The sequence below is a fragment of the Notolepis coatsorum genome (genome assembly GCF_963971535.1).
Source record: "Notolepis coatsorum genome assembly, chromosome: 7".
Classification (NCBI taxonomy): Eukaryota; Metazoa; Chordata; class Actinopteri; order Aulopiformes; family Paralepididae; genus Notolepis; species Notolepis coatsorum.
The window spans coordinates 124,039,162-124,061,599 of NC_140171.1; the positions used below are offsets into that span (position 1 = coordinate 124,039,162).

A 22,438-nucleotide genomic window follows, 5' to 3' on the forward strand; every position below is an offset into this window, starting at 1 on the left:
TCAGACCGATACTAGTGAGTCAGGAAGTCCTCTCAGACTGATACTAGTGAGTCAGGAAGTCCTCTCAGACTGATACTAGAGTCGAGAAGTCCTCTCAGACTGATACTAGAGAGTCAGGATGCCTCTCAGACTGATACTAGTGAGTCGGGAAGTCCTCTCAGACTGATACTAGAGAGTCAGGAAGCCTCTCAGACTGATACTAGAGAGTCAGGAAGCCTCTCAGACTGATACTAGAGTCATGAAGTCCTCTCACACTGATACTAGAGTCAGGAAGCCTCTCAGACTGATACTAGAGAGTCAGGAAGTCCTCTCAGACTGATACTAGAGTCATGAAGTCCTCTCACACTGATACTAGAGTCAGGAAGTCCTCTCACACTGATACTAGAGTCAGGAAGCCTCTCAGACTGATACTAGAGAGTCAGGAAGTCCTCTCAGACTGATACTAGAGTCAGGTTGCAGCGGCACGGTGGTGTAGTGGTTAACACTGTCGCCTCACAGCAAGAAGGTCCAGGGTTCGATTCCCGCTTGGGGACCAGGTTTCCATGATGCCAGGTACCCAGGTGGGGTATCTCCCAGGCCTTTCTGTGTGGAGTTTGCATGTTCTCCCCGTGCTCGCAAGGGTTTCCCCCCCCGATAAGATAAACCCAATGGAAAAACATGCACAACAACAGATCGCTAACGCTGTGGCGTCCTTGACGAAGACGGACAGGAGCACTTGGATTGGTCCCCTGGCGCGGCTCACGTTGATGCCTGTCTGCTCCCGGCTGCCCTTGGGGGGGAAGGACGACGGGATCGGTTAATCGCAGAGACAAATCGCATCAGCGATCCTAAAAAGACAATGCATGCGTGTGTGTTCCGGTGTGTGTGCTAAACTAACCGCTGTGTGTACCACTAAAAACATTGAGTGTCGTTGCATGCCGAATAAAGACCTCTGCAACAGGTCCTGCATTATAGGAAGTCCTCTCAGACTGATACTAGAGTCAGGAAGCCTCTCAGACTGATACTAGAGGACTGATACTAGAGTCAGGAAGCCTCTCAGACTGATACTAGCCAGTGGATATTTCTCGTCTCCCCAGGTCGTCCATCGAGAGCGAGCCGGCCCTGGTGCTGGGCCCCCTGCGGAGCCAGGAGGAGCAGAGGCAGGAGCAGCAGCTCCAGGAGATCCAGCTGAGGAGGCAGGAGAGGGAGCGCCGTGCGGCCGAGGAGGAGGAGGGTGGTGCCGTCAGAGAAGACGGCCCCCCCATCCTGGAGAAGGCCGACGACCTGACGGCACCCTTCCACTACGAGTTCTCCTACTGGGCCAGGTATCGTGTAATGTTCAATACCGTAATAATTAGGGATGCACCGAAATTTCGGCCACCGAAAGTTTTCGGCCGAAAATGACCAAAAATGGCCTTTCGGCTTTCGGCCGAAAGAGTTTTTTCACCGAAAATATATCACAGAAACAGAAACAACCTGTAACCTAATGCGTGTTGTTGTGATGATGTCATCCAAACGTGGCTTCAGTCATTACATGCGCACTGTTTCTATGTGTCGCGCTGTTTCTATGTAAACTCAGCGCGCAACGCGTCCAATAAATGCGTCTTTAACATGCTTTATACCCTTATTTACTATATGCCCGTCGCGGTTAACTTAAGAGGGGGGGGATTGTGTTTCTCACATTGACGCTGTCTGTCGTTGATAATATAATCTGAAGAGCATTATTATTATTATCATTCTCGAGAATACACGTCGCGCGTCTACTGTGCCAAAGTCAAGAGAGCACATTCATCTGCGGACTAGAAAGGTGTGCTCAGTAGAGCACAGATGTCCGCCACTTTACTTGGAATTAATGTACTGTATGCATTCAGAAGTGCTGAATAAATGTTTTATGGACTCATAATAGTGATTATTTATTATTTAAGTTAAGTTTAGCCATAATCATATATTTTTCCATAATCAGGTAGCTGAACAACATTGGTAAAAAAAAATTCTATTCTATGAATCATTTTCGGCCTTTCGGCATTCGGTTTTCGGCCAACTGTTTCCTATTTTCGGTATCGGTTTCGGCCAAGAATTTCCCATTCGGTGCATCTCTAGTAATAATGTTGTGTGGTGTTTTTTTTTTGTGGAAAGTAGAAAGCAAGTTTGAACTATTCCTTTTCTGGGCATAATGTGTGTCTTGTGATTATTTCAGCAACATCACACTTGAGGTTGTGCTGTTGTGCTAAATATCAGCACTGCTGTGATTCGGTCTTAGGTACGAGTACCGAAGATAAACACAGCTTTGCTGATATTCCGTATAACAGCACGACCTCAAGTGTGATGTTCTACAATCAGTAGAACAGTTCTACAATCACCATTTATCAGTTAACAGTAATAAGCAACATTATACAATGGCATGCAAATATCTTGATTCTGAAAATCAATCTTGGCTGAAAGAGTCAAGTTGGACGTTGTTATATCGTATAACACACTCCACGTGACCCCAGATCCCTCCCACAACCGAATTACATTATTATTATAATTTTTTTGAATGAGTCTGCCATAGATAGACAAATGGAAGTATGAATATCTTTTGAACGAATCCTCCAAAAAAGATAGTCAACTGGAATATGTTAGTTCGTTACACATATGTTGGATTATGTAATTGGTTTGTCATGACCCATTGTGAAACAAAAGAAAAATTGCGGACTCAGACCATTGGATCTACTATTGAATCTACTTTCTCTGTGGATGGTTTTGTGAATAAATCTCCATTATGCTTCAATTACTGTGTGTTTATTGTATAGCAATAAGGTTGGGTGAATTGGGCCATTGTATAAAAGCATTAAATCACTTGAAGTCGTGTGTTATACTCATTCGATCACGCCTCCGCTGCGCGTCGGGGCTAACAACCACCCCTAGGCGTGATCTAATGAGTATAACACACTCCTGCGCGTGATTTAATGCTTCAACATATTATGATTTGTTTGTTTATTTAATCCTTTATTTAGCTCCGCCAACACACAACTGCCCTCTTGAAATTGGACTGTTGCCAGGCAACCTGAAACATTTTCCTGCACAGCTTGAAACTTTGTATAGGTCTACACACGTTACCACTGGCCGGCCACTTTGTATTTGTATGTTCATTAATCTGTTTCCATTTATTGTGCAACCAGTGCAATACGAGTCTGTTGACACACCTGATATTGATAGTGACCGTTAATGTAGCCTAATTAACAGCTATTAATAGAACCTGTGTGAGGAGTGATACATAATATAGGTAAAAGTCCCAGTGATGTTATACTGAATACCAGCACTCATTGAATTGCCTCTTGTCCAATCAAATGACCTGGTTGGAACTAACTCTTTAATAATCCTGATTTTGTTTGTGACTGTTCAGGGCTGGAGAGAAGATCACCGTAACGCCTTCCTCCACGGAACTGCTGTTCTACCCTCCTGAGGTAGAGGCCACTATCACTGGAGGTAAAGGCTCTGTCTGTGTGTGTGTGTGTGTGTGCTTCTGCTGTTCATAAGATAGGTTAGTAGAAAAGGCTGTGTATTATATATATATATATATATATTTTTTTTGAGGCATGTTTGTCTGTTCTCTCCCCCTGCCAGAGTCCTGTCCAGGACGCCTGGTGGACATCGCGGGGCGGGCGGGGCTCTTCCTGGAGGGCAAGGTGTCCCCGGAGCTCCAGGGCGTGGGCATCTCCATCACCGAGAGAGGAGTGGCAACACCGCTCATCACCGTGGCGACCAACGAGATGGGCACATACAGGTAGCGTCGAAATTGTCTCTGGAGTTTCTCTTTTGTACAGAGATTATTTAAGCCTGAAACTACTATAATGTTGTTTGCACCCAGGGATATACAGCTGTAAAAACCACTGTTCCTACTCCCTGTATATGTACTATGCCCTAAGCATTCTTGTGTTGTTGTCTAGTTGCCTTTTGATGTTGAGCATTCCCTGTATACTACGGTCTACTGTTCCCTAGCCATCGTAGCTTCTTCTGATATGCACTGCTTTTTGTTTGATATGACAAACTTGTTTGGTAGCTAAACGTGTTACATAGGTTGTTGTACAGACTCCTCTTAATGTGTATTGATGTGCTTGTGTAATACCTGCTGGATCCATTCCCTCGACAGTTCAGCCTCCCTATCCGCTGTCTTTGTTGTAAAGAACAGCACTGCTCCTGCTATACTCTCCTTCTCATTCTCTCTGGTTGTCAATTCACCTTCGCTTCTTCAAACATGGAATACTGCTGTTATGTTTGATAATACAGATCACCACATCGCTGTCTTTTCAGTGCTTTATTGGCTTTGGTTTGTAATACGTCATTCTCTGCATGTGACACGCACTGTGAATATACTCTTAAGCATGTTGTGCAGCTTGGAGTAACCCCTGATGTGCCTCTGTCTGCCCTCCAGGGTGGGTCCTCTGCACAGCGGTCGGCAGTATGACGTCAGTGCGAGCAAGGAGGGTTTCGTCCTCAGCCCCGTGGAGGGATCCCAGGGAGACTTCAAGGCCTTTGCTCTGGCTGGTGTCACTTTCAAGGTAGATCACCCCCCCCCCTCCCCCCTCCCATACACACACACACGCACACACACACACACACACACACACACACACACACACACACACACACACACACATCTAGCTGCTGAACTGAGGCTTTGAAATTAAATAGTTTTGAGTGAAGTAGAACCTCTAGAGTTGGGTAGTGTTCAAATTTAAATCTATACCGGTACCTGGGAATCGATAACTATCTTATTTTTGGTATTTTACTGTCTGTAATAACAACATTTTTATTTCAGTTGTAAACAAACTTTTCAATTTCAATTTTTATTTAGAACTCTGTTATTTACCACACAAACTAAAACACATCCCTACCTCTATTTAATTTTGTATGTTTAAATATCAACATTATCTGACCATCCTCAGTAAATACTATCAAACTCCACTCACCTCATCTGGTCTTTCCAAAGACCCAAGGGACCGTAATATGCATATTACACACACAATCGAGAATGGCTTATAGCTGACGTAATGATTTTAGAATATTTCAGCTAATGAAGTTAAATATTTATCAACTATCCACATTCGTCACTGTTGGGAAAACAACTTATCTCGTCCAGAGTATTTCTCAGCGAAAATGTTACTTAACTTGCCCAGAGTATTTATCTGTTGGGAACGTTTCCATTTTAAATGGTTTGGTACCTGCTTAGTTTATGTCATCAGCTAACATTAGTTTAGGTTTTTGAGGTTCCAAAGCATGTTCGATGCATTGGACCAGTTGCTCGCAGAGTTTTCACTGCACATAGAAACAGTGCAACTTGCGAGAGGAGTTGTCACAGAGCTGTCGAATGCAGGGCTGAATAGCTAGATGTCATAGCTTCTAAAAATGTAAGGTCCGCGCTCCTCTGTGTGCATTATGAAATTACAATTGTGCATCACTTGTAGGGCTGGGCAATATGGCCTAAAAATTTAATCTCAGATTTCTTCACACCACATCCGATTTACGATTTTAATCGATTTTTTTTCTAACCTAGAAACGCCAAGGAAATCATTCAGCTTTGTTTTGATTTGACACAAAAAAATTATCAAACCAAGATGAATTTGCCTATTTGGATTGAAGTGCAAACCTAACTTTCACCAATCTTCACTTAAAAAAAAAATATATATATAAGGTTACTCTTGATCAAACAAAGATGAATGTCCCTATTGGGATTAATAGTGCAATAACTTGCTTTTTCACCAAACTTCACTTAAAACAAATAAAAGGTGCCTCTTGATCATAGAACAAGAATGAATTTCCCTATTGGGATTAATAAAGTGCAAATCTAACTTTCACCAAACATCACTTTTTGTAAAATAAAAGGTTACTCTTAACCCTTTGATCGCCGGGGTTAAATTCATAATTTACCATCCCTCGCCAGCCCTATTTAACATGGAGAAGTTCCCCTTCTTTGCAGGGCTATAACTTTTTAAATTGTATTGCTAAATTGACATTACCATGGCCCATTCAAAGTCCTATATCTATTGTTCAGGGTGTATCAACGTTATACTTTTTCATTCACATATTCATACTAAAATACGGTTTAAAGTATAAGTATGTTTTTATCGTTTTCTGCAGCTTTCTCCAGAACGTTATTTATAGCCCTAAATGCATTATATTGATGATTGTATACAGTTTGATAGCAATCGGCACGAGATAAAAAATTTCAACTGGACGTGGTTCTAGAAGTTACTAAGTGATCTGATGTTGACCGGATGGGCGGGGGGTCGTTTATAATTCCGTGGGCAACGTTATATCATTCATCTAGTGTGGGTGATATGATCATTGGAGCAGTTAGTATAGAAGACATTACAAAATAACGCTGAAACTCACCGTAGCTTCCTCTCGCCGTTGGGAGATGAGCGTGGAACAGAATTTTTTCTATTATGGGATATAAAAATACCCGATCCATTTCCAGGTTGTATAATAGTATATACGTCCAAATCATGTTGTTTATCGAGTTATTGGCAACGGATCGATATCCATTGTGTCGAGCTCGAGTCCCGGGACCTATAGCGAGTGATCGGACCAAATTGAAATGAGCACCAACTTCCACTTCCCTGGGCGATCTGCCGATCGGCCACCAGATGGCGCTCTTGAACCGTTAGAGAGTTGACGGGCTCACCAGTACATATAATGTCTCCGGGGGAGAAATATGATTTCGATCACAGATTTTTGAAATATTGATATCAAAGACGCTGTACAGCGTCATCGGCAGAATAAGCATGGCGGGGAATGACGTGTTTCAGCGTCAACGTCGATTAAAGGGTTAAAAGAAAAAAATATATAGGTATATATTTCTTTAATCGATTTTAATTAAAAAAAAAGAGAAATCCTAAATCATTCATTCAAATTAATCGATTAATCACCCAGCCCTAATCACTTGGTAAGGACTATGTTGTCATCATCTTTTCAAATTAGCTCAGCATCTTTTGGAAATTATTTCCAATTCACTATCGCCCCTATTTTCTGTTGGAGTCAAAAGTTTGCTTGTGGAGGTTTAACAATGTAAACCATGAAGCCTACATCACCTGTTGTGTAGCCTATGTCACCTGTTGTGTAGGCCTATGTCACCTGTTGTGTAGGCCTATGTCACCTGTTGTGTAGCCTACATCACCTGTTGTGTAGCCTATGTCACCTGTTGTGTATCCTATGTCACCTGTTGTGTAGCCTATGTCACCTGTTGTGTAGCCTACATCACCTGTTGTGTAGGCCTACGTCACCTGTTGTGTAGGCCTATGTCACCTGTTGTGTAGCCTATGTCACCTGTTGTGTAGCCTATGTCACCTGTTGTGTAGCCTATGTCACCTGTTGTGTAGCCTATGTCACCTGTTGTGTAGCCTATGTCACCTGTTGTGTAGCCTATGTCACCTGTTGTGTAGCCTATGTCACCTGTTGTGTAGCCTATGTCACCTGTTGTGTAGCCTATGTCACCTGTTGTGTAGCCTATGTCACCTGTTGTGTAGCCTATGTCACCTGTTGTGTAGGCCTACGTCGCCTGTTATGTAGCCTGATTGAAATTGTGTTTCTACAGCGGAGGCAGATGAAAGCGAAATTGACAAACATAGGCATAAAGGGCCAAAGGCATTACATTTGAAGTGGATCATTAATTTGTGTAGATGCCCTGCGTGATGACCTTTTCATTGCTGTGAGGATGTATGTGAGGATTTCCTGGTTATACCGAATAAAGAAAGATGGAACAGAGAAAAAACATGTGGTGAACTTCATGACTTTTTCCATGTTCCTGCCAGCCTCACTCCTCCAGGGCAGGCATACAATGGAGGGACGCAACAAGAAGACACACTTCACGGTGGCCATTTTGCTCTTATGTCATGCTCAGGGTGGGGTTCTTTTCCACCCTGTTCCCACCCAAGCATGACATACATGTAAAATGGCCACTGTGTGACTATGGTCAATGGAGAAGACCTCGTCTAAATGAGGGTACATTTTTTTAATTAAGGGTCAATTATTCTCAATGTCCATTTCGAGAATAAATAAAGGTCAATCTATTGTACACCATGCCTGTACCATCTTACTAGTACACATTCTATTTAGGGATGGGAATTTCAACATATTTTACTGACCATTAATCTGAAGTTATGTAAACGACTAACTGACTAGTAAAACATCTTTTATTGTGTAAACCAAAAAGATACTGTATAACTCAGATGACTATAATTTACTACATTTTGTCCCTGGCTAATGTATGTTAAATATATTTAGAAATATGTGAATTATGGGACAAATTGTATTATTGTACTAGGAATGAGCCTTGGAAATGTAGAGCTTGATTCTGGCAATCATGGATGTTCAATTTAGATTAATAGATTTGTTCTATTGTCTACTTCTGTTGGTACAACATCACCCAGGTTACGCATTCCCATTCTTAATCCTAATAAAACATTTTTAAATATATATATCAGCCCATTTTTAAATGTCCTATCGCACAGATGTACCCCCTCTCCACTCATCCCCATCATATTACAACACAGTGTTGTAGTACTCGAGTCCGAGTCCTGGACTGATTTTCAGGACTTGTGACTCAACTTGGACTTGAGCACTGATGACTTGGACTTGGACTCGAGCATTGACTGCATTCAGATTTTTTGTAATAGGCCCTAATCATTTGGCATAAAATATTGATGGCTAGTGCTATTGTGTCACAAAGTGACTAAACTCCCTTTTGAAATGGTGACTGTCATTTATTTTTTAATGTAGACCTTTTTTTATTTGTACGTCAGCTCTTTTGACTGCCAGAGTAGAGTGGACTCAACCTTGATGACTTGGACTAGGGTAATGGGGACTCGATTCTGGCTCTTCTTTGGTGACTCGAACACTGGGGTCTTGAGACTCTACTCGGACTCGAGATTTAGTGACTCGACTACAACACTGTTTCAACATACCTGAAATAATGGATTCTTTCCATGTCTTTTAGCACCTGAGGTGGGGGCTGGGCTCCCTGCTCCTGCGCCCCTGTTGTGCAGCTCTTAAGCCACAGGTGGTCTGCTGGCAGTGTTTTAATGGTGCACACTGCTCTTCAGGAGCTTTCACATCATCGCATGATTACATAATGGGATTCCTTTTGATGGAAACAATGGTCTTTTTTAATAATGCAGCTCCTTCTCACCAGCAGATTTGTTTGTTACACAACACAAATGGTCTTGTTGAAAGTGAACCTGAAAAACACACAAAGCGCATGGTTCACTACTTGCTGTGTTACTGTTCCTCGTCTTTTTGATCTCGAGTCATAGTTGGTTTGCTTCTAAAGGAATTCTTAATCAAAGTCAACCCATGCAATAATATAGAACAACCTCTTTTAAACCTATTATTATTATTATTATTATTATTATTATTATTATTATTATTATTATTATTATTATTATTATTATTATTATTATTATTATTATCTAGTGTCAAAGCATCTTGTGAATATAGCTGTGATCAAGAGGTGTTTGTCATTTCCCAGTGGTGTGACCCATCCATATATTTAATGACCAATAACTCTTTCACCACAAAAATAATCGCATACAAAAACGGCTAATCGACCAAAAAAAATCTTCTATTACAAGTTTGACATTGTAGGTAATCTTTATCAACGCAAATATTTTTGAGAGAACAATAAAAAGTTTAAACGCATTATGCCAGGTGGTCGGATTACTACGCGCCACATGGTTGGAAGAGAATGTACAGTACAAAGGCAAATAAGAACATAAAAAGAGAGATGGATAAAAGATATAAAAGGAGTGTAAACACAAGTTGATCAGATAACGGTGGTAGAAACAAGTCTAACATGACTGTCTTTCTCATAGTTCAGCACAACACTATCTCTGATCCCCCCCCCCCCCCCCCTAATTCTTCCCCAACCCCCCCCCCCCCCCCCCCCCCCCCCCTGTAGATCAAGTCAGAAGAAGGCCATCCTTTGTCGGGCGTCCTCCTGTCCCTGAGTGGAGGCCAGTTCCGCTCCAACCTCCTGACCCAGGACACGGGCATCCTCACCTTCAACAACCTGGTGAGAAACCAACCTCTGCGCTCCCTCGCTCAACGAAAACACGGTCCCTGCAGAAGTCCCTAGATGGGTGCTACACCACAATGCTGCGTGTAGTACTCGGCATCAACAAGGATAAGCATGTCACCAATGCAAACTTGTATGGGGGGGCTAAGGGTGAGCGAGAAAGTAGCAGTCAGGAGAATGAGGCTGGCAGGTTACTGCTAGAGACACCATGAGCTGCCAACCAGCAAACTTGTGCTGTGGGAGCCAACACACGGGCATCGATCACGAGGACGTCCCACACTAACATACGTGGATGTACTCAAGAAAGATGCGGGAGCAGGAAGTACCGGCGAGCTAGCCAGATGCATGGAGGATCGGGATGAGTGGAAGCACCGATGGAGGACCTAGTAGTAGTAGTACTGAGGTTCTTTGCCGCTGCTCAGGATTCTCCTGTTTTGATTGAGGAGCATGTGTGTAGAAATTATATTGTGTATTGAGCTCTGTTGAATTTGTGTGAACGCCTATTCATACTGGATCAGTATCACGGCGGGGAGGTCCTGTGTCTGTAATTATTACCAGTGATATCTGTACCGTCAGCCCCGGTACGTAGCCGCCATGTCTGTAACTGGAGCAAATTACCTAGCTTTTTTTCCTCCCACTCGGAGGTCATCTGATAATGACGGTCTAGTTCCAGTTGACATCTCTGTGATGTAATAGCATGGCACCTTTTGGCAGCTGGCAGAATGTGAATCGGGATGTTTTATGTCTGGGATAAAGAGCACTAATGTGAGAGGAAATTACAGACAACCTTTATCCAGTATAAAATGGTCTGCTGGAATTCCGCACACAAAGCACGTTTTAAAAACAACCTTACAGGACCTCCTCCCTGTAAAACGAATACGGTTCAAATAGGGCTTTTCCCTGTGTTAAGTTTGATGTGTAATCTCTCGTTTCCCCTCCCATCTCTTTTCTCCGCAGAGTCCTGGTCAGTTCTACTTCAAACCCATGATGAAGGAGTTCCGCTTTGAGCCGGCCTCTCAGATGATCACAGTGGACGAGGGACAAAGCCTCAGCATCGACATTACTGGCATCAAGACCGCCTACAGGTAGTGGAGCATCCAGAGTGACAGTAACAACTGAACACTAGGGGTGGGGGGAATCCACACATTATAGTATTGTGATAGTTTGCGTGCCGATATTATTTGTATATATATATATTATTAGGGGTGTAACGGTATGTGTATTCGTCCCGCAAATTTACGGTACGGCCGTCACGGTGCGGTACGCGCAGCCATACGAAGAATACGTCATCAGGTGAAAGTAGGGTTGCACATTTTACTTTTACAAATCTATGCTCAATATCTTTACTTTACTTTACACTGGCTTACATTGATCTTTAACGTTTAAGCTTGTGTTGCCAAATGTAGATGATGAATAAAACGTTGAAGCTTAGGCACGATGACAAGCGGACAGAATGAACAACGCGCACTGACACTCTCCCCTCTTCCTCTCCTGTTTACTACAGCCTATTTGTCCCTAAAACAAAACCATGATGAATTAATTAAATGTTTAACACAGCAGGGTCATTACAATTTTGCAGTTTTCTTTCGTGTTCTTGTTCGCCCAATGATGCTAACCAATGGAAAGACACACACACGTCAACTTTCTCCCGGACCGCAGACTCTCACAGCTGAAAAAAAAGCACTACATACCACCAGATCATCTGAGCTCCTCTCCACGTACCGAACCGTGGCTTCTGTGTACCGTTACACCCCTAATATATATATTATTGCCAAGTATCCATATTAAAATTAACTTGACGATCCCATTTTGCTGCAATAAATATGATTGGATTGAGGTGAACGGACTGAAAATGTTATCTCATCGGATAAAACAGTTGACAAAGTCTTCCATTGGGGACACATTTGCTAATAAAAAGGTAATATATTGCAATATATGGTGATATTGTAGTATTGTGACTGGAGTATGGTGATAATATTGTCTCCTGTCTCCAGCTGCTACGGAACAGTGCAGTCCCTGAGCGGGGACCCGGAGAGGGACGTGGCGGTGGAGGCGGTGGGCCAGGGGGAGTGTAGCCTCTACAGCGAGGACACAGTCACCGACGAGGAGGGCCGCTTCCGACTCAGGGGTCTGCTGGTGAGGCCACCATAGGAGAAGTTTGAAACCCCACTGTGGTGCTCCGACGAAGCAGCGCAACAGGGTTTTGTCAGAGGAAAGCAACAGTTGTGATGGGAGGATCAAGAAAGTTTGAGATAGGTCTATTTGCAATTACAGTGTAGGTGTAGGGGGTTGAACCAGGCTGTATTCTGCTGACTTGGCGACCAGTACACCTGAACGGAAAAGCTTCTTTCTTTTTAGTTTCTTTCTTCTTCTTTTTTTAAGTAGGATATAAAAAAAAAGTAGGATTACAGGCACTGTGGGGTACATACAATTGTATGACTAATACTATAACAGTATGAGTTACACAGAGCAATGTGCGGGATCTTTGAAAAATACGTTTTTGTCATCTTAGCCTTCCTTTTGCTGTTGTATGTGGTGTTTAATGATCTTTTCTCTTACAGCCGAGTTGCAAGTACCTGATCCAGCTGCGCCCCGAGGGCAACGACCACATCGAGAGAGCCCTGCCCCAGCAGAGGGCCATAGAGGTGAGCAGGCAACACAAAGAGGGTGGAACTTGGCATAGGTCAATTACTTATCCTGACTTGTCATTAGCCTTGACATTTGTATTATATGCGTAACAATAGCAACGACCGTCCACGTACAACGTATTATTGTGTAAAATGTGTTGTTAATAACATTCACAAGGCTGAACATGATTTAATGCCACCTAAATCTACTAGTACAGTATGTTTATTATGACGCCCTGTGACTTGGTTTCCCACAAGCTATGTGGCAGATTGACTCGGAAGCTCGAGGCTCACCCTGTATGCTGATGGCGGTGTTCTCTCTCTGTGTGACTTTTAACAATGTTCAGGTTGGCAGCACTGACATCGAGGGGGTCAACATCATCGCCTTCAGACAGATCAATCAGTTTGACCTGAGTGGGAACGTCATCACATCACCGGAGCACCTGCCCACGCTGTCGGTAAGTGAGCCGCTTCTCTCTATTACTGCGGTCAGTGTCCATCATCAGTCACCCGTGTCTATGGCTCACTCTTTACCTTTTTTACTCCACTTAAACCAGTTTTATTATTATATTCATCAAATCACCCCAAATCGTTCACATACAAACTTTGCGGAGTAGTTTGTAAGTATGTTCTCTGTGTTCCCCCTGGCAGGTCAAGCTGTACAAGAGTGATAATCCGGACAACCCCATCAACAGTGCCTCTCTGGGACAGTCCCTCTTCTTCCACTTCCCTCCACTGGACAGAGATGGAGAGGTACCGCACCACCCTATCGCCTGATCCAATATCATGGAGCTGTGGACCTATAGTACTTAAAATGTGTCCACAAAGATCTCATGTGATCCATCTAAATAATAGATACATATCTAGGCTACACTGTTACAATTTAGGCCTCCCTTATGTTCTCTTGTGAAAGTACATTTGTCTTGACTTCTCTACCATGAACCTACCTTTCAAACACACCCCCTCTGCTGTCCTCTTCCCTCTCCTCAGACCTATGTCCTGATGCTGTACTCCACGTTGTCCCGCTCCCAGTATGACTTCACTCTGCCTCAGGTGTCCTTCACCTCCAGCGGATACCACAAGCACATCACGCTGACCTTTAACCCCAACGTAAGTCCCACAAACGCATCACGCTGACCTTCAACCCCAACGTAAGTCCCACAAACGCATCACGCTGACCTTCAACCCCAACGTAAGTCCCACAAACTCATCACGCTGACCTTTAACCCCAACGTAAGTCCCACAAACTCATCACGCTGACCTTTAACCCCAACGTAAGTCACACAAACGCATCACGCTGACCTTCAACCCCAACGTAAGTCCCACAAACTCATCACGCTGACCTTCAACCCCAACGTAAGTCCCACAAACGCATCACGCTGACCTTTAACCCCAACCTAAGTCCCACAAACGCATCACGCTGACCTTTAGTTTAACCCCAACCTAAGTCCCACAAACGCATCACGCTGACCTTCAACCCCAACGTAAGTCCCACAAACGCATCACGCTGACCTTCAATCCCAATGTAAGTCCCACAAACGCATCACGCTGACCTTCAACACCAACCTAAGTCCCACAAACTCATCACGCTGACCTTTAACCTAGGGCTGGGCGATATGGCCAAAAACTTTATCGCGATAAAATTATAAAATTATTTTCATGTAACTCAATATCGATAATTATCGTCGATATAATGTCCGTCAAGTTTAATTAACTTCTTATGCCCGGCGCCGATGGACGGGCTATTAATAGACTTGTTTTGCTGCTGCGAATGTCTCGAGTTGATGTCGTCATCAGTCCGCGCACGTTAGCAGTTAGCCAGAGCAAGCCGTGTATCCCATGACAATGTACTAAATATTACCCTAAAATACTCTGTTCCGCCCCAATACATTGCAACGACGTCCACCGTATACCCCACACTACTATAACCGTGCCCTCAGAATTCACGCCACACACCCACTCGGCACGTAAACTATAAAATAGCGCCGTGCAAGCTAATTATCCTAGCCAGCCTTGTTTACAAAGTACTAAATATGACCCTAAAATACGCTGTTCCGCCCCAATACATTGCAACGACGTCCACCGTATACCCCACACTACTATAACCGTGCCCTCAGAATTCACGCCACACACCCACTCGGCACGTAAACTATAAAATAGCGCCGTGCAAGCTAATTATCCTAGCCAGCCTTGTTTACTACTTGAGTCCTACCTGCAGCGCGGACTCTCCTTCCGCTGTCGGCCATCTCCTTCACTGATTGGTTGTTAGTGCGTGTGCTCATATCCAAGCTTGGAAAATCGATATATCGAAACTTTGCGACCACGTTTCATGTTTATTTCGAGGAAATAATCTATCGCGATAGTTATCGTTATCGTTTTATCGCCCAGCCGTACTTTAACCCCAACGTAAGTCCCACAAATACATCACGCTGACCTTCAACCCCAACGTAAGTCTCACAAACAAGCTACATTTTACAATGTGTGTATGAGAAAGGATGGTGACAAAATGGGGGATGTGTATAGAAATACAATGTGTGTTTTCTCCCCTCAGCGTAAAGTGCCTGACCAGGATATTGCCCAGGGCTCATACATAGCCCTGCCCCTCACCTTGTTGCTCCTGCTGGCTGCCTACAACCATGAGAAGGTACTACCTTGGATCAGCAATTTTCTCAATTGTTTTGTGTCTTGGAAAACGTCATAAAGGAACACTCCACCAAAAAAAACTAATCTGATTTATTGTGAGCATAATCTCACACATGCACTCTCTGGTGCATAAATATTTGGACATCTGGACAATTTCACAATCAACACAATTTTCAGAATTATGGCTCTGTACACCACCACAATGGACTTGCAATGAAACAATCAAGATGCGTGCAGACTTTCAGCTTTAGATTTGAGTGTATTTGCATCCAAATCAGGTGAACAGTGTAGGAATTACAACAGATTCTACATGCCCCCCCCCCCCCTCCCCTAAGTACTTTTGGACAAACAATCATCAAATTGTACTTGGTTGCAAATGCTTTGCAGTCAATGACAGTCTGGAACCCATATACATCACCAGATGCTGGGTTTAGTTCCTGGTGAATGTACCAAACACTTGATTTGGCCACACCTAATATTTTTGCTATCTCTTTGATGGGTTTGTTTTGATTTTTCAGCCTAATGATTGCTTGCTTCACTGATAGTGACAGCTCTTTGGACCTCATATTGAGAGATTCCAAATGCAAATACCACACTTGAATTGAATTGTAGACCTTTTATCTGCTCCTTGGGAATTAAATAATGAGGGAATAACATACACTTGGTCACAGAACAGTTGAGCAGCCAACTGTCTAATTATATTTGGTCCCTTTTAAAAAAAAAAAAAGTGAGAGGCACTGCACATATACAAATTGTTGTCACTTGATTTGGATGCAAGTACTCTCAAATTAAAGCTGAAATTCTGCACTTAAAAGTACATCTTGATTGTTTAATTTCAAATCCACTGTGGTGGTGTACAGAGCCAAATGAAAGTTGTGTTGATGTACAAATGTAGACCTGACTGTATCCAAAAACTATAAACTATTTTGTACAAACCATTTGGTTTGAACGTTATTGAGTTAGAGTTGGAATGCATGATATCACATATTCCAGGAAGTGTTAAATACAGCTCAGAGAAATTTATGAAAGTGAGAAAAATAAATCAAAGCCTTTGCATACCTTTCCAGGAACTGTTGATGAATTACTAAGGCCTCTATATCTCAATACATTTCATTGATCTGTATTTAATACTTCCTGGAATATGTGACATCATGCATTCCAATTCTAGAACTCAATATAAACTCAAACCAAATTAATTCATGTGCTCCTTTTATGTCTAGCTTAAAATGTAGCCATACTTTGCTTTTATGTAAGGGTTCGACTGACGCCAATGCTGAATCCCAACCCCTTGTAATTGAATATGTTCATTTACATATTCATGTTTGACAAATTACCATATCTTGAGTACAGTCGGTCCAGATCACGGGTTGATGTCGGTCCAAAAAGAGCATCTGTTCAGTATCTCACAACAAGTGTCTTTAAACAGAATTTCTGCTCCTCACGTGAGCATGAGACAAACCTTAGATCACTGCCGGCGAATCGGATTTAGCCAGTATTTCAGTTTCTCAAATCGGATCTTTCAAGACAGACTGTCCGCACTGTTATCTGCAAGTTACAAGATCATATTTGTATGTCCCAACCAACATCACCAACCTATCTGCATGGGTTGCTGACTGTGGTAACGACGTAGGCTTCAGTAACTACGTACGCATGCGATGTGGCTTTCCAACGCGGAAGCATGAGACATGTACAGAAGCCAAAGTGCCAGCAGACAATTTCTTTCTCTGTATTGTCCTCAATGTCCATATTACTCTGATCTCACCTCCGTCACTCTGGATTTGATGTTGCCGTCGCATTGCGATTAGCGCAAAAGTCACTTTGAAATCCGATTTGAGCCCAGAATGAGAAGCGTCTGCAGGAATCCCATTTGGAATCTCATTTCAACCTCTTCCAAAATGTGGTTTGGATCTGATTTGCAAAAATCGCATTTCATGCGTTTTTTTTTTTTTGCTTTCTGAAAATGTATCTGGATACAATCTGGATAGGCCAAAACAAAAAAAGAAATTGGGCTGCCAGTCTGAACCAGTGTTGTAGTCGAGTCACTAAATCTCAAGGTTGAGTCTCGAGTCCCCAGTGTTCGAGTCAGAGTCTCCAAAGAAGAGCCAGAGTCGAGTGAGTCATCAAGGTTGAGTCCACTCCACTCTGGCAGTCAAAGAGCGTACATACTGTACAAATAAAAAAAGGTCTACATTAAATGTAAATTACACAGCGGTCACCATTTCAAAGGGAGTTTATAGACCTTGTGGACACAATAGCCAAACGCACTAGCCATCAATATCTTATGCCAAATTATTAGGGCCCATAGATAAAAAAATATATATACAATAAATAACTATTTATCAATTAACAAGTCAGAGTCCTCGTCTGCACCTTCTGAGTCCGAATGGGGTCAATGCTCGAGTCCAAGTCCGCGGGTCATCAGTGCTCAAGTCCAAGTCGAGCCACGAGGCCCGAAAATTTGTCGATCCTGGAGTCTCTAGTACTACAACACTGGTCTGAACACGACCTCTGACCTTTCCTCTGCCCCCCCCAGGTGATCCCCCTGCTGCTCCAGTTTGTGAACCGTCTCCAGGGCGTGAGGAGCATGGCTCACCAGGCCGGCGGGGACAATGCTGCGATGGACGAGGCCAAGCGCCAGGCCAAGAGACAGAAAGCCAGGCGCACATGAGCACACAGCCACGAGAACCACACCCTAGCGACACTACATAGTACACTATCACACTCGGATTACAACCTCGCAGGGCACGGAGGTCTTTAGGTGTTCGTAGATGGATGTCCCATCTTGTCGTCTCTATCTACGGCTGCAGGCTCGAGGCTGTAGTGGACTATGAAGCTAGCTATGGTGTGCTTTTGAAACTGAGCCAAACCCACTTTGAAGAACCCACAGAGAACCACTTGGATGTGGTTTGTGCAAAACCCACCCACTTCTTGGCGCTAGCCAATCCGATTTGACGGACTGATAACTTGTCTTAAGAAAGGTCGATGGATTCATATTGTTTTGTAGGACTTTATCGTTTTCTAGAATACTCCATTGTTGTCTCGCGATATCGTATTTTTTATTTCATTTCTTTTGTCAGCATAGAGCATTTTTTTGTACATTTTGTTAACTGTATAATAAGATCATCTTCTGATTGGGTCTTAAAATAATTTCAATGCTTGGAACCCTGTCCCTTTATTGTTTGGGACCTTTGGGCCAGTGTGGATATGTCTATCTTGCCTATTGTATAATACTGACAAGAACGGAGAAGTCACCGGTCTTCTCGTCTAAAACCCTGCCCTCTTTGCTTGATCCTCCAATCACAACTCTCACTTTCAGTTGTCATTGGAGGATCGAGAAAGGAGGGCGGAGCATGACACGCAGTTGTCGACGAGCTTCATATCACTGTCATGTACGGGATTTTGCTAAAAAAAAAATCTTTAATTTTTTTGTATGGAATTCTAGTAGCTAATTCCACTCAGTTTGTAGTTTTAGAATCTATCAGAGACACTGAGGATTGGTGCAAACTGTCAGCGGACACCGTTCCAGGCTACACATGTTGAGCAAAAAGGTGCTTTAAACTTAAAACGGGAGAATCACGTTCCTTCACTTGACGGTATTTTATGAACTTGATGTAAGGTGGTTCTGTGTCCGTTTGTCTGTCTGCTCAGGAAAGGGGGAGGTTGTGTGTGTGTGTGTGTGTGTGGGGGGGGGGGGGGGGGGTTAATATGGAAATCCGGGTTTGAAATGGTGTGGGTCTGACTTCAGGTAGGGAGCTATAGGGCATGACTTAGATAGTTGATTAATTTATTAACATTTGTTTTACAATTTGATGCGAATGACGGAACGAGTTTGTATGCTAGCAAAATTCCTTTTACAAGTGTGTTTTTTGTTTTTGAATAATATTTCAGTCAGGTTCAGCATACGGCAAGCTACAGTTAGATCCGGAAGTATTGGTACTGTGATGTCAGATTGCCCCCCCCGCTTTGCTATCAAATTTGTATTTCAAACAAAGGAAAGTAATTGGCTAGAAAATTGTCACAATAATTTTCCAGCCAACATTACCTTCAGGGATACTGTTTGTGAGATGGAGTACTTATTCCAAAGGGTTTAACGGTAGACTACCAGCGGAATCTACCATAATGTTTGTCTTGCGAGTTAATATTTGAATGATAAGGCTCTTAATGTCATGCTCGGGTTGTGATTCCACCCTGTGGGTGTAAAGGAAGCCCAACCTGAGGATGACACAAGAGCAAAACGGCGGCCGTGTGAATATTGTCTATAAGGCTATAAGTTCACTGTCCCGCCACCGGGCAGTGTGTGATGCACTGTGAAAACTCTGGTCCCCCTGTTATTTTTCTACCTTTCATCTCTTCTCAGTTGTGGCCGACCGTTGTTGAGACGATGAAAAGGCCACTGCCTATTTACTGAGTTGAAAGATATTCCAATTAGGCCACGGTTGGGGAGAGTTAATCGGTTGGGGGTGGGAGGGAGGGAGGGAGGGCGGGGGAGCTGAGGGGAGGCAAGGTGTAATTATCATTGGTCAGAATCTGTTAACTTTTGAAAATGATGAATAAAAATCTGACTGGAAAGGAATGCCAGGCTGCCGTGTCGTGCTTTTGCCTTTAGGGGGTGGTGTCGTGTTAGCTATGTATGGGTATTGCCATTATTGACCTGGAACTCTGGAAGGCAAGAATCTTGGATGACCTTGTCCTTGAAGCCAGTTTTTAAGCCTTTATTTTGGATGTGGTCACTCAAGTTTTATATCTATGGGGGGGGTGGGGGGGCTTTATGTTGTATGTATGTTTTTGTGGAAATTAATAATACATTTTATTTTGGTGCACCTTTCAAGACATCCAAGGTCACCTTACAGGTCATACAAACAAAGCAAGACAGTTAAAGTTAAGAATCTTAAGAAAACAAACAACAGGGTATAGAACAGTGGCACACGGGTTACAGTGAATAATGCCAGTTTAAACGGATGGGTATTTAGTTGGGATTTAAAAGTTGATATGGAGTCAGACTGTCGGACATGTGGGGGTAGGGAGTTCCAGAGTCTGGGAGTTGAGCAGATGATAGCTTGAGCAGCCATGGCGCTGAGGCGTGAGCTGGGGGTGGATAGAAGTCCAGCAGAGGCTGCGGGAGGGTGTACTCCTGGATGAGGTCAGTGATGTATATGGGGGCTTTGAAGGTCAGTAGTTTTTGTATTCGATCCAGTAGTGCACAGGGAGCCAGTGTAGTTGAATAAGGATGGGCTGATGTGGTCGGATGAGTTGGTGCGGGTGATGATCCTGGCAGCAGAGTTCTGGATAATTTGGAGTCTGTTGAGTTTGGTGGGAAGGCCAGTGAGGAGAGCGTTGCAGTAGTCAATCCGTGATGTGACTAATGAGGACCAGGCTTTCAGTGCTAGATTGGGACAGAGATGGGCAGAGTCTGGAGATGTGAGGTGAAAGAAAGCAGACCGGGTGATGTTTTTGATGTGTGGTGCAAATGAGAGGGAGCCGTCCAGAATGACGAGGCTTTTGACTTGGGGGGAGGGAGAGGGTACAGGGAAACCGTCGATGGTGATGTTCGAAACTAGGGTGTTTTGTGATTTGGTGAGGGTGGATTTGGAGCCGGAGTTTTGCTGCCATTTAATTTCAAGAAATGTTTGCTCATCCAGCTCCTGATGTCCTCAAGGCAGGTGGTGAGGGAAGTTTGTTTAACCTTTATTTACCCAGGGTAGGTTCGCTGAGCACAGATGCTCTTTTTCAGCTACGTCCTGCTTCACATTCACACAGTTCCATTCATACCTGGGAGCTGCCCAGTACAACCACAATCTGACACCATTGGCCACTGAGCGAGCAGTTGGGGGTTAAGTGCCTTGCTCAAGGGCACTTCAGCAGCAGCTTTTTCCTGCCGGGGATTGAACCGGCGACCTTCCGGTCACAAACCCCATTAGGCCACCGCTGCCCCAAAAATGGACCCCCTGGTGACTGAGGATTGTGCCCAGGGGGAGGAGGAGATTGATGGTAAAAAGGAGGGGACCCAATACTGACCCCTGGGGGACACCCAGTGAAACAGCCGAATACCCTGAATCCTGAGTTGTACAAACTGTTGTCTGTCAGTGAGGTAAGATGTGAACCAGGAGAGTGCGACACCAGTGATCCCAATGCCAGCCAGGCGGTCCAGGAGTAGTGGATGTGAGATGGTGTCAAATGCAGCGCTGAGGTCAAGGAGGATAAGGATGGTGGAAAGTCCAGAGTCAGCTGCACGGAGGAGGTCGTTGGTGATTTTGACGAGGGCTGTTTCGGTACTGTGTTGTGGGCGGAAACCGCATTGAAAGGGTTCGTGGAGGTTGTTTGTGTCGAGGTGGGATTGAAGCTGTGCGGCAACCACCCTCTCAAGAAGAAGGGACGGTTGGAGAGATGGGCCTGTGGTTTAGATCAGCTGGGTCAGCACCGGGTCTTTAGGGAATGGGAGTGATGGCCGCCAGTTTGAAAGTGGGGGGTACAGTTCCAGTGGGTGAAATGGACAGGCTTTGACGAGGGTGGTGGGAAGAGGTTGGCCAGTGGTAACCATCCAGGGTGGATCCCTTGGGGAGGTGCATGATGTTCATTTTGGAGTAAAAAGAAAATGCTGAAATGCAATGCACTGATTGGTGGAGATATCTGGAGGGATGGTTTGCGGGGGGGGTGGAGTTGGTGGCTGACTGTGGAGAAGAGGACTCTGTTGTTACCAGTGCTGATGAGGTTGGAGTAGTAGGAGGATTTGGCAGTGGAGAGCGCGTTCTTGTAGTAGTGAAGGTGATCAGTGTACATCTGTGGTTTTAAGCTGTCGGAGGTAAACCAGGGGACGGAGTGGGTAAATTAAACTGGGAGTTTTCAGGGGAGCCAGGGCGGTGAGGGAAGAGGAGGCAGTTATTATAGTGATTCAGCAGGGGATGGGGCTGGGGTAGGAATTGATCAGGGTGGTGAGATCTGTGGGGTTTATGTATTTGATGTTTCTGAAGGGGATGCGCCATTGCAAAATTGTACTTCATGCCCTTTTCTTTATTATTGTGCTGTCAGGAAGGCATTCCTAATCAGAGTTGATCCCTAAAACTGCTTTATACTAGCTAACTGGCATTGACTGCCAATAGAACATTTGTTGTCTGCTTACAAATACAGTAGTGTACAG

The 22,438-nt window shown here is 43.9% G+C and overlaps 1 protein-coding gene across 1 annotated transcript in view; it reads left to right on the forward strand.

Annotated features, from left to right (window-relative positions):
* nomo (nodal modulator) overlaps positions 1-18,977 on the forward strand; it is a 43,245-nt gene extending 24,268 nt beyond the window's left edge. The window contains exons 19-31 of the mRNA XM_084318062.1: positions 1,077-1,304; positions 3,365-3,447; positions 3,586-3,745; positions 4,394-4,520; positions 9,917-10,030; positions 10,991-11,118; positions 12,028-12,169; positions 12,595-12,678; positions 13,008-13,118; positions 13,312-13,413; positions 13,651-13,770; positions 15,212-15,304; positions 17,837-18,977. Of these exons, the coding sequence (XP_084174188.1) occupies positions 1,077-1,304; positions 3,365-3,447; positions 3,586-3,745; positions 4,394-4,520; positions 9,917-10,030; positions 10,991-11,118; positions 12,028-12,169; positions 12,595-12,678; positions 13,008-13,118; positions 13,312-13,413; positions 13,651-13,770; positions 15,212-15,304; positions 17,837-17,971 (1,627 nt within the window). The 3' untranslated portion in view covers positions 17,972-18,977. The remainder of the gene's footprint in view (positions 1-1,076; positions 1,305-3,364; positions 3,448-3,585; positions 3,746-4,393; positions 4,521-9,916; positions 10,031-10,990; positions 11,119-12,027; positions 12,170-12,594; positions 12,679-13,007; positions 13,119-13,311; positions 13,414-13,650; positions 13,771-15,211; positions 15,305-17,836) is intronic.
* Positions 18,978-22,438: the final 3,461 nt, after the last annotated feature.